Genomic DNA, 13,162 nt, shown 5'->3' with positions numbered 1-13,162 from the left:
GGTTTTGAGCCACCATATGGCTGCCAGAGCAGCAAGTGACCCTTAACCATGGCGCCCTTTCTCCAGCCCCAGTTACTTTTCTTGTTACTGTGACAAAATACATGACAGCATCAATCTAGTGGAAAAAGGACTTATTTTCATTACTGGAGAACTGGAAAATCACTTCTCTTTGCATAAGGTAGCCTAAAAAAATCCCAGGTCATTGAGACTAGAGTGAACGTTTAGGAATCTTTGTAAAGCCAGAGTATCAGACAAGGCAGGGCAATCAGGAAATAAAGAACCAGGTGCATCATCCCACCTCAACACACGTTTAGATAAAAGAATATAATGTCTAAGAATTTTGATGGCAGTTAGAAAAAGGATCTACCTGATGGAGCACAGGTAATGGTGAACACAATTAATTAATAATAATAACAGCTCCAAAAGCAGGAACTATGAAACCCAGGTCCTCAGATCATCTTAACTGGTCCCCTCTAGTCCATTTTGAAGAGAAATACAAGCCCTCGATTGGTTGTTTAACTGTTTCGGTAGGGTCCCTGTGTCTCACCTTAAACCCTTACTGGAAAATTGGACTTTCTTCTTCACAGGTAAACCCTGTCAGTAATTCTTTGGAGATGGCAGCTGTTATAGTACACCCTTTGAAATGGGCTGAAGTCTGTCTCCTAGGTGGCTGTCTTTAAGTGTTTAGGAGCAAACTTGGCCCAAGTACCAATCTTGTTTAGGATCCTGTAGAGCCTTTTAAATAAATATATGATCATAAAATTATATTTATTGTTTCACAGTTTTATAAACAATCATATAATTCAAACATATTCACCACCCCACCCATTTTCCTCTCCTTTCCCTCCTTTCTTCTTCTCAAGTCATCCTCCTCCTTTCATGTGAGTTTTACATGACCCACTGGGTGTAATTAGGTTTGCATGCATAAGCACGGGGCGGGGGGTTCCTGGAACATGGACAGCTTAGCCATGGCTATGCCATGGAAAAATGTGACTGCACCTTCTACAGCAATCATTAACTGCCAGTAGCCCCTCATGGAGAGGTGGGCCTCATAAGACCCTCCCCTGTTCCTGGTGGAATGTTGATGGGTACAGTCTTGTGTTGTTCACCAGCTCTTCTTTGAGTTCCTGGATACAGCGGCCACGCCATGTTCGGAGGATAGAATTTGTTTTTGTAAAATATAATTGTAGCAGGCTAAATTTTGCTTCTAAATTTATGAGGCTGAGTTCTATGCTTGAACTGGATGTTTTGGTTGTGATCTGTAGACTTTCTGAAGATATATACAGGAAGCAATTAAAACAGGAAAAGGAGAGTGTGGTGATAAGAAAGTTTTAGGATGTCGAACAGCTTCTTAAGTGTTTCTCTACTGTTTGAGAGAGGCATTATGCGTATGTGTTACAATTGTGTAGCTTGGTCCTCTTGTGGAATTCCTATCAGTGGGTACAGGAGCTGTCTCTGACTCTTTTGTTGGCTTTTGGGACCCTGCTCCTCATACTGAGTTGCTTTGTCCAACCTTAATACGTGAGGAGCTGCTTAGTCTTACAGCAACTTTATATGCTATGTTATGTTGATATTTATGGGAGACCTGCCCTTTCTTAAACAGAAATGGAGGAAGAGTGGATTGGGGGATAGGAACAGGCGGGGTAATGGGGGGGGACGTACTGGGAGGAGAGGAGGGAGGGGAAACTTTGGCTGGGATGTAAAATGGTGTGGGAGAATTGTCTGTATTCTGTCAATCATATTTTAATAAAACGCTGATTGGCCAGGCAGGCAGTATAGGCAGGAAAGCCAGACAGGAAGTAGAGGTGGAGCAAAGAGACTGGGAGTATTCTAGGAAGCTCCCTCTGCCAGTTCTGCCCAGACCACCAGAGAGGAAAGATGTAAGCTGCCCCACTGGAAAAGGTACTGAGCCATGTGCTAACGTAGATAAGGATAATGGGGTAACATAAGTTATAAGAGCTAATAAGTAGCCTGACCTAATGGGCCAATCAGCTTTATAACTTATAGAGATCTCTGTGTGATTGATTTTCTCTTTGGGGCATGCCAGTTGTGGGGTACCAGGCGGGACAGATACCCCAACAAACCGGTCCTCATGTTACAGTAAAATAAATAAATGTATGATAAAAAGAAATAAATTACATTAAATAGGCAAAAAAGAGAAAGTTTTAGGATCAAGACAGGAGGGCCTGGAGCATATATTATGCACAGAAATAGTAGGACAGAGAATCTGGACTTTTTGTAACTGATTAAAGCACCACAGATTTGGTCAGAGACCATTAGAATTTGTTGGGGTTTTTTTGAACAGTATGTTTAATGTTATCCATTTGACCATTTGAGTAGATCCTTATAACTAGCATAGAACTCAGAACCTTGTCTATTTAGTTCAGTTTAATGTTAGCAATTCTTCCACCCTTAAGAGTTTCCCTGTCCAGTGTCTCTTCACTCTACAGGATATGTACTGCTTAGTGCCTAACCTCTGGATCCCCTATGGCCTTTCTGATCAGGACTGGAGTTTTAGGGCCCTTTTAGAGTGCTTCTGTTTACCATTGGGTCTTGGTTGACCTTGAAATGCATAGATCAAAATACCAGCTGTCCTCTTACATATATATATATATAAATATATATATATATATTTCACTTATTGTAGTGCATTCTAGTTCAGTATATTTTTCTGCAGATAACAACTATAACACACACACACTACACACACACACACACACACACACACACACACACAAAGCTAAGAGGATATATGTATGTATATGACAGGATGACAGTCACACAAGACTATAATCACACAAGGTAGCCTGAAACCCCCAAGGCTAGCCCCAGACTCACAGGCACTTTTCTGCCTCAGCCTCCCCAGTTGTTATGATTACAGGCCTATGTTATCATACCCAGTCAGCATTTTTAGTCTTCAGAGGTAGTAGTGGGTTCTAATTTTGACATTTGGATAACACCTAGACCTAGAATACTTTTAGTTCATGGGAATATGACATTTTAGCCATATTCACACATATGGTGTTGACTATACTATATAATAACCTAAAAGAATAACAATAATAAATACCATCAGAACTGTGGTCAGTCTTCTCAATAAATGCATTCCTTATAACTTTATTTTTCTTTTCTTTGTTCTTTAGCTACAAAAGAATGAGGAATATTGGCCTGTTTTGGATGCAACCTTTGTCATGGTAGCTCGAGATTCTGAAAATAAAGGGTAATTGTTGCTTTTTCATAATTCCTTAATTTGAAAATTTTCAAAAATATGCAAGACTTCAGAGAAAAACTAATGAATTTCCATATGCCCATGACCTGAATATAACAGACTTAATTGAACATGTTTGCCAAATTCATATTTTTTCTCTAAAGGAGATGTATAATATTTTAAAAAGAAATCTCATACACGATGGCATTTTACCTTACAATGATGTAAGAATCTTTTTACGAATGTAGATATTTTATTTTATTTATTAACTGCATACACTATTTCCTGATTAAACTCCTCTTCCATACTCCTCGCTGCAGTAGTCACCATTTTCCTTTCAGGTTGACTTGTGTTTAGCTGCTGCAGACTGGAGAGAACTAGTGGTGCTTGTTTTACCACGTTCAGCTCATTGCACTTAACATAGTGCACTCTAGTTCAGTATATTTTTCTGCAGATAACACCTTTATTCTAAGCAGCTTAATAATACTCTATTGTATATATGTATTTCATTTTAATTTTTCCATTTATTAGTTGATAGATACCTAAGCTGGCTCAATTATCTCAGTGAATGCTAATAGTGCTACAATGCATAAGGTATATAGGTATCTCTAGTATGCTAAATTAATTTTTTTGAATCTATATAGAAGAGAGATAAATGGGCCATATGGCACATCTGTTTCTTAAAAAAAGTTCTCTGTGATGTCAGTACTAATTTACATTTCTTCTAAGACCATTTACATTCCTCTTCCTCCATATCTTTGTTAGCAGGACCAGTCTCAACAAAAGCACCTCTTGCCAGCATAGGGGTGTGGAGATTTAGAAATATAAGTAAAGAATATGAAGATGCATTTGAAAATAATAAAACAGAAACTATAGAATAGTACCAGGAGGGCATACCAGTGAAAACAGAAATTGTCCAGGTTTAATTTTCCATACGCTTTTATACCCCTAAAATACAAAAGGGGGAGGAAGGCAACAGAAGACTTCTTTAACATGATACAAAGGACAACTCAAAGAACAGTTAATTGCTTTAACACTTAGAGGCATCAAGTCATTAACATTCTGTTGTAGGAAGTGAAACCACTCTAGACCAAGTATCCTGAAGGCAGCCCTTCCCCAGGTAACCTCCATTTACAAAAGACAGAGCAAAAGTATGCTTGCATATCTTGACCATCTGTCAGGATGGCAATAGGCTTACATTTTTGGGGCTCCACACCCAGGTTAGTTGATTCTGTGAGTTTTCTTGTAGTGTTCTTGACCCCCTATGGCTTTTACTCTCTTTTTCCCCTTCTTCTGCAGGATACCCCAAACTCAGTGTAATATTTGGCTATGGGGTCTCTGCATCTCTTTTTATCAGTTGCTGGATGAAGCCTTTCAGATAACGGTTGGGCTAGGCACCAGTTAATGGGTATACCAGAATATCATTAGACATCATTACATTGATATTTTTTGTAATAGTTTCAGATCTTAGATTTGAGTGTTTAGTTCATTCTTTTGTTTCGTTTTGTTTTTTTGAGACAAGATTTCTTTGCATAGCTCTGGCTGTCCTGGAACTCACTCTGTAGACCAAGCTGCCCTCCAACTTAAGAGATCTGCATGCCTCTGCTTTCCAATTGTTAGAATTACAGGCGTGTGCCCCTGCCACCAGGCTAGTTCAGTTTTTTGTAAGTGCTAAGAGATGAGTCTCATTTTTTCTTCAGTATACAGAGACCAGATTTTCCTATCACCATTTGTTGAGAAGACTCACCTTTGTACTACATAATGTACATGTTATTATACTTCTAATATCTCTGTTCTCTTCCACTAATCTATGTGTTTTAACACCAATAACATCCTGTTTGTGTGTAGAGATCAACGGTTAATGCAGAGACTCATAACCATTCATAGTGTAGAGAATAAATGACTGTTGAGTCATCGCTAAATGAGGTTTCTCTATCAGTAATTCCAGGCTCTGGGAACTATGAGGATACACATATAAGAGCAGGAAGACTGGGAAGAATGCTGTGAAACACTGTCTTCTGGATACAAGACAGTTCATATTCATAAAAGGCTAAGATGAACACTTATCTGCACCATTAGTCCCTTATACCTTCCTGCCCTCTAGTTTGATGAGATGGTTTAGGCTCACATTTTTCCCTTTTATTTTATAGTAATACTAATGAATAAAATGAATTTTATTTCCTTTCCCTTTCATTTTATTTCATACTTTTCATCCAACTGCAGTTTCCCCTCCCTTCACTTTTCCTAGACCCTTCTCCCACCTCCCCTCTCCCCTAGACCTCTCCCTCCTGTTTTCCTTCAAAAAAGAACAGGCCTCACAGGGATATGCACCAAACATGGCCTAACAAGATACACGAAAATGGGGCACAAACCCTCAAATCACAGCTAGACTTGGCAAAAGGGTCCCAAGTGCAAGCAGGAGTCAGAGATGCCCACCCCCCAAAAAAAAAACTTCAGTTGTTAGGAGTCATACAAGAACACCAAGCTACACAACCGTAACATATAGGAAAAGAACCTAGCTCAGACCCATACAGGGTCTGTGTTTGTCACTTCAGTCTCTGTGAGTTGCTATGAGCCCTTAGTTGATTCTGTGGCCTGTGGTCTCATGGTGTGTCTTGACCCCTCTGGCTCTTCCAATCCTTCCTTGATCTCTTCTGCAGGATTCTCTGAGCTCTGCCTAATGTTTTGCTGTAGGTCTCTGCATCTGCTCCCATCAGTTGCTAGATACTGCTGCTCTGATGACAATTGGGCTAGGTACCAGTCTATGAGTATTACAGAATATCATTAGGAATCATTTCATTGACTTTCTTTGGCCAGTTGTGCTTTGTTCTCTCCTAGGTCTCGGGATATGTAACCTCTGGTTCTTGGCCATCTAGGCAGTGTCAGGCATAGACTCCCTCTTGTGGAGTGGGCCTCAAGTTGCAGCCAGTCGTTGGTGGGCCACTCCCACAAGTTCTGCACCACCATTACCCCTGCACATCTTATAGGCAGAACAGATTGTAGGTCGAAGGTTTTGTGGCTGGGTTGATGTTCCAGTCCCACTGCTAGAAGCATTGTCTGGTTATAGAAGATTGACGGTTTGGGATCTGTACCCCCATTGCTAGGGGACTTCAGTGGGGTCAGTCTCATAGATTCCAGGGAGTTTTCACAGCACTAGGTTTTTACATAGACTGCCCCCCCCCCCGCAATGTCCTGTAATTCCAGTCATCTTTCCTACTACTCTCTCTCTCTCTCATCTTAATACCCTTTCTTCTGAAGCCCCGGAGTCAGCCATTTTTCTATAAAATTCTGAGACTCCTTTTAGTGGGAACTGATATCTTACTCCAAAATCTGGGTACTGGAGCTATATTGGTATTATTTTCTCCTTTGTTTCTATGCCTCAGTGTATAGAGCTAGGATATGTACTTTTCCTGTTGGTATGACAAAATACCCTGACCAAATATTTTAGGGGAGAAAAAATTTCTTGCAGCTTTCAGGTCAAGAGTACAGTCTGTCATAGTAGGGAAATCAAGGCAACAGAAGCTTAAAGCAATGGGTTACATTGCATCCACAATCAGGAAGCAGATAACAGTGAAAGAACGCTAGTGTTCAGCTCACTTTTTCTGTTTGCTATAGTCTGGGAGCCCAGCCAGTAAACAATGTCACCCATAGTAGGCTGGTCTTCCCACCTCAATTAGTGTTGTCAAGATAATCATTTATAGACATACTTAGAAAGTAATGTAATTTAGATAATTCCTCACATGTCCATGCAGGAACCTAACATCCATGTAATACCAGATTCTGTCAAATTGACAGTGCTAACCATCACAGTATGTATTCACTCTACATATTGATGGATCTCATAAAGACATTTTGTGCAAGTATATTATAGACTTGAATCACATTGACCCCAACCATCTTTTTTCTTCCCTTTCCTTCCTCTACATTTCTAAAATAGTCTCATTTCTAAGATAGTTAGTTAGTTAGTTAGTTAGATAGATAGATAGATAGATAGATAGATAGATAATTTTGTTTCCATTTGAAATCCTGAGATTCACAAATGATACACATGTTGAATTCTTTCGCTACAGTGAAGAACTCTTTTATCCTTATTTTTTAATTATGAGAAATTAACTTATTTATTTCAAAGAATTTTTATTTTATTTTATCATTTTTGTTGATTTATTGTAATTATTTGTTTTATTTTTATTTTTGAAGAGTTTTGAGAGATGCATTGAATCCTCCTATACCTTTTACCTAAATTCCCTGGTCAACATGGTACCTAATTCATCTTCCTCTCTTACCCTCTGAAATTACACACAGGGATAATTTTTCCCTGAATCATTTAAATTTATGTTTTTGCTGACTTCAACTCTTCATAGTTTAGTGTATGTCTCTTAAGAACAACGTAATTCTCATATATGACTTCAATGCCTTTATATCATGTTTCCAACCTATTTAATAGTGAAGCAATTATATTATCTAATACATGGTCCATATTTGGATTTCACCAGATGTCCCTAAAATATCCTTATGAAGTCCCAGCCCAGATTCAGTATTCACTAAAGCAGTGGTTCTCAACCTTCCTAATGCTGTGACCCTTTAATACAGCTCTTTATGTTGTGCTGACCCGCAACCATAAAATTGTTTTCATTGCTACTTCATAACTGTAATTTTGCTATTGTTTTGAATCATAATGTTAAATCTGATATGCAGGATATCTGATGTGACACTCTGTGGGGTTGAAATCCACAGGTTGAGAACTGCTGCACTAAAGGACCCTGCATTTCATTTGGTTATCGTATTTGTTTAACAGAAGTACCCCTCCTGCCTTCTGCCTTTGAAGATACTGAGATTTTTGTAGAGTTCAAGTCAGTTGTCCTGCAGAATGTTCTAAACCCATATTTGTGTTCTAATGAGTAGAATCAGGTTTAACTTTGTGGCAAGTACTTATATCCTGTTTTCTTTGTGCCTTTTCTTTTTGCAAGACAGGCCTTATGGAGGTCAGGCTGACCTCAAACTCATTATTATGATGACCCTGGACCCCTATCCCTCCTTCCTCTATCTCTCACATGCTAGGATTACAGGCATGCGCCATCATGCCCAACATCTGTATCTGTACACTGTGAAGTTTCTAGTGCATAGTTATGCCTATAAGGAGAGGGCTTGCTCAGTTGTTCCACTGTCAATGTATGAGACTGTCAGTAAGTATTACCTAAAACAAATGGCAAAAGAAGACCTTTTCATGTTGACAGTGCTGGCCCTCAGGCCTTACATATGCCAGGCCAGCACCCCATCACTGAGACATAACCCTGATGAAGACTTTCAAACTGGCAGGCAGTTGCTCATCTTAATTCTTAATTAGATAATAGCATAAATAGCGTACACTTTCTGTACTTGGTAGGCCTTAAACTTGACATCCTCCTGTCTCAGCATCCCTAATCTTAGGATTACACCCATCAAGGCCACATCTTAAACTAAGTTTTTCTCTTTTGTTTAGGCCGGCATTTGTAAATCCACTCATCCCTGAAACTGCAGAAGAAGAAGAACTCTTTAGACAAGGAGAATGTATGTTAATTTGTTCATAGTAAAATAAAAATTTTAACCATTTTAATTTTACTTTAGAAGGGATTATTGAAGATTATATGATTCTTATATCAATCAGATGTGTTTTTTGATAATAAAAAATACTTTATTTTGTCCCATGGAGTTAATGCTTTGAATAGTTTTATTGATGAGACAGTATTAAATAAAGCAATTTTTCTTTTCATTTTCTTATTGCTTGAGAATTACATACATACATATAGTGTATTTTTATCAAATCCTACCCCTTTTCCTTCCTTTCCTACACACTGCCCACTTTTCCCTCTTAATTTTATATACTCTTTTTAAAACTGAGTTCACTTAATATTGCCAGTATGTGCATGGGTGCAGGACCATTTACTGGAACGTGGGTAGCTATTCTTTTTTATGAAATGGGAAGTGTATCTTAGTGGTTTAAATGCAAGACATGTCAGGGTTCTAGACCAGTATGATAACCAGTGTTCTCATGCTAAACTGATATAATTTCCAAGAAAGATGGGCTCAGCAGTTAAGAGCACTGGCTGCTCTTCCAGAGGACTCGGGTTCAATTCCTACCACCCAGATGGCAACTCACACCTGTCTGTAACTCCAGTTCTAGGGGACTTGACACCCTCATACAGACATATATGCAAACCCAATGCACATAAAATAAAAATAAGTTAAATCACTATTTTAAAAAGTCTTCTGCTGGGCAGTGGTGGTGCATGCCTTTAATCCTATCACTAAGAGGCAGGCAGATCTCTGTGAGTTTGAGGTCAGCCTGGTTATAGAGTCAGTTCCAGGACAACCAGGGTGTTTACATAGAGAGACCTTATCTCTGAAAACAAAACAAAACAAAAGACTAAAAAAGTCTTAAAAATAAAAGAAAATACTCACTAGAAAAACAAGGTTTCTTTTGTGGTTTGAGTTTGGAACCCAGTGCTTTGTACTTTAAGAAAAGTGCTGTACCTCTGAACTGTGTCCCTGGTCCCATCTCTGGAAATTGTTGCACTCTCTGCAACATTCTCGTGGATGAATAAATGTATGTGTGTGTATGTACATATATACATATGCATATGTCTATATATGTACATACATATACATATGTACATATATACATGTGTGTGTATATTCTGGTGGGCTTTGAAACTTAGACATAAATTGTTTGCTGCAAGGCAGCCTAGATACTGTGAGATGACCCTCCTGATCATACCTCTTTGTTCTTGCATACTCCAGTGAACAAGGGACGAAGGATTGCCTTTAGCTCTGCTTCATTACTGAAAATGGCTCCCAGTGCTGAGGAGAGGAATACCATACATGAGATGTTTCTTAGCACGCTGGATCCAAAGTAAGTTAAGATGGTGAGACTACGAGTTGAGAAAGTATTTGAGTCCAAGGTCTTCTCCAGAGCCACACTTGAATGGAGAGTGTTTCGAACCAGTTTCTTCTCAAGAGTGAAAGCATAACAATAACCAGGTTTAATTCATCTCTCCTTGCACAGGACTATAAGTTTTCAGAGTCGAATATTGCCGCCTAAGTCAGTGTGGATGGAGGATACAAAACTCAAGAGCTTGGATATTTGTCACCCTCAGGTACTAGAACTTCGTGAGCAATCGTTTGAATGTGCTGGATTGCATTCATGATAATTGTCTAAAATCTGACACGCCTTTAAATGGCCCACGAAAGGGTAGCCACAAACTTCTATTTGTTAATACTCATTTTTTTAACAGGAGCGGAACATTTTCAATCGAATCTTTGGTGGTTTTCTAATGAGGAAAGCATATGAACTTGCTTGGGCTACTGCTTGTAGCTTTGGGTGAGTTTGACTTAAGTTAACTTCTGAGAAACAACTTATTTTATTCCACTGAATGAAAACATTTTAAACCACTCTGAACTACACTATAGGATTATGCTTTTTATAAGATCTATGTGTGCTGTGTTCACATGTTTGTGTGTGTGTGTGTGTGTGTGTATCTTCAAGTTTCAAATGGGGAAATTATGTAAGATGACACTGAGACCATATAGATCTCAAATCAGTTTGCTTTCTGTTTTTCATATTGCTGTATTTTTTTAATTAATGGGCTAACATTCTGAAATCAAAGTCAAAGGCCTCAGATAATTTTTTAATGAAAAACTTTTATTATATATTCTTAGGTAATGTCATACACAAATCAAGCCCCAGACTTTTACTGTAGTGAATATCACCCTCATAGTAGTTGCATTTGATAATATTCCCTTTCTTTACATTTATTTTTTCACCATTGTTATTTTGCATCAGGAAATTGTTAAGGGAAATATTTTAGACCTCAATTTTGCAGTTCACGCGAATCTTGGTCTTTCTCCAATAGTGGTTCCCGGCCATTTGTGGTAACAGTAGATGATATCATGTTTCAGAAACCCGTTGAAGTTGGCTCATTGCTCTTTCTTTCTTCACAGGTAGGTGTGTCATGAAATGTGAAAAGTATTTTTTGTCATTTGGGTTTAGAAAAGAAGTTTTTATTTTCTGTGTTTCTTTTATGACTGGGTTCTTCCCTTGTTCCTAAAACAACTGATTACATCTTATGTCTATAATCTGTTAGGTATGCTTTACTCAGGACAATTACATTCAAGTCAGAGTACATAGTGAAGTGTCCTCTCTTCAGTGTAAGGAACATATGACCACCAATGTATTTCATTTTACATTCATGTCAGAAAAAGAAGTACCCTTGGTTTTCCCCAAAACATATGGAGGTAAGTTATGACGACTGCTTCTTCCTAATGAAAGAAAGAAATTCTTAAGAAAGAAATTCTCTTTTTTTTCCATGGCAGGGGATTGAACCCAGGGGTTTTCATATGTTAGGCAGTTACTCTGCCGTTGAGCTATATTTCCATCTTTTAAATTATCCCTTAATCTAGGAATTCACATGAGCTAAACATGTATTCTGCCACTGAGTTAGATTTCTATCACTCTTCTTTTAAATTGTCCTCACCACTGTCCCCAAGCCTGTTAGCCCAGGAGCATGTCTTTGGGAGATGTGGATTTTTGATGTTCTGTAGCCCTGAAAGCCAGAGATGCGTTTTGGGCCCCAGAAATGGCTGTTGTTACTTTGCTTGGCTGTTGTACACAGGCCTGGTATGAACTGCAAACAGCCATTAATAATGAAAGACTAATGCAGCCAACAAAAAAGGTGGAGTCAGGATCTGTTCTCTCAGGATAGTTGTGCATCCTGTTGCTGGCTTTGCACATGCAATGCTGTCCCAGTATTCCAAAGTAGTCCTTCTTCTGTATGATTGTCCAAGGTGCTACACATTTCTCCAGAGGTTTCTTTCTTGTATTTCAGAGTCCATGTTGTATTTAGATGGACATCGTCATTTCAAGTCCATGAGTGTCCCAGTGACCTTGAAAAAGGACTACCCTGTGGAGCCCTAGGAAAATTTCACTTGCTGCAAACCAGCAGTTCCTGCACAGTGGCATAGTGCCTAATAAAGCCATGCTGTAAAGTATTGATGTTTGTATGGCTTTTCATCTTTCATAAAGGGGACTATATTCAGCTTTCAGAATGATCAGAAAAGCAGAATGAGTGGCTGGATGGGGCTGAGTGAGTGATAGAATGATTAAACAATAAATCCTCTTACAATGCTGTGAATTGTGAGCCTACCATGTTACTTATGGCCCCTGTGTGCTAAACATTTCAGCCGATTGTCTTTTTTATATAGTTGGGCATGTTCTTTTGAGTGAAAGCCTGACTGGTTTCCGTATGTTGTCTAAGATCCCACAAATGCTATGTGTTTATTTATTGTTTCTTTGACTATTTTCTTTTTTACTTTTAAAAAACTATCTTTTCTCATTTTACATACGAATTATAGTTCCTACTCTATCCCCTCCTCCCATTCCTTCCACCTTCCCCTCCCCCCCCCCATTCCCCCCAACCAATACCCAATCTACTCCTCAGGGATGGTAAGGTTTCCCATGGGGACTCAACAAAGTCTAACACATTTTTTTCCCAAGATGGTTTATCTAGCCCTGGTTGTCCTGAAACTCACTCTGTAGACCAGGCTAGTCTCAGTCTCATAGAGATCCACCTGTCACTGCCTCCTGAGTGCTGAGATTAAAGGTGTGTGCTACCACTGCTGGCTTATATGATTGCTCATTGCTTTTCTCCCCAAGGTTTTATTGTTGGTAGAGGGCAGATGGAAAACAGATAAAGGAATTTCATGAAAGCCTATGGCATTTGTAAAGATTTATGGGAAGGTTTAAATTTGAAAATATCATAAAGAAGTGTTCAGGGGTGAGGTAGATGTGGAAACCGAACCATTTGTTCATTCTTAAATTTACTAGATACACCATGTTATGGGTTGGGAAGGATACATCTGGTTTTAAAATAGTAACTGTTCATGCTTCTGGAGCATTTATGTGCTAGCCAGGCATTTGAC

The 13,162-nt window shown here is 38.8% G+C and overlaps 1 protein-coding gene across 2 annotated transcripts in view; it reads left to right on the top strand.

Moving 5' to 3' along the window:
• Positions 1-12,232, top strand: part of Acot9 (acyl-CoA thioesterase 9) — a 43,568-nt gene extending 31,336 nt beyond the window's left edge. For both annotated transcript variants that reach the window (XM_048440736.3, XM_048440735.3), the window contains 8 exons: positions 3,144-3,220; positions 8,688-8,755; positions 9,986-10,097; positions 10,251-10,341; positions 10,480-10,565; positions 11,098-11,185; positions 11,329-11,479; positions 12,070-12,232. In XM_048440736.3, the coding sequence (XP_048296693.1) occupies positions 3,144-3,220; positions 8,688-8,755; positions 9,986-10,097; positions 10,251-10,341; positions 10,480-10,565; positions 11,098-11,185; positions 11,329-11,479; positions 12,070-12,158 (762 nt within the window). In that variant the 3' untranslated portion in view covers positions 12,159-12,232. The remainder of the gene's footprint in view (positions 1-3,143; positions 3,221-8,687; positions 8,756-9,985; positions 10,098-10,250; positions 10,342-10,479; positions 10,566-11,097; positions 11,186-11,328; positions 11,480-12,069) is intronic.
• Positions 12,233-13,162: the final 930 nt, after the last annotated feature.

Source organism: Myodes glareolus, chromosome X, assembly GCF_982192425.1.
Source record: "Myodes glareolus chromosome X, mMyoGla1.1, whole genome shotgun sequence".
NCBI lineage: Eukaryota > Metazoa > Chordata > Mammalia > Rodentia > Cricetidae > Myodes > Myodes glareolus.
This window is presented reverse-complemented; position numbering and strand designations above follow the sequence as displayed.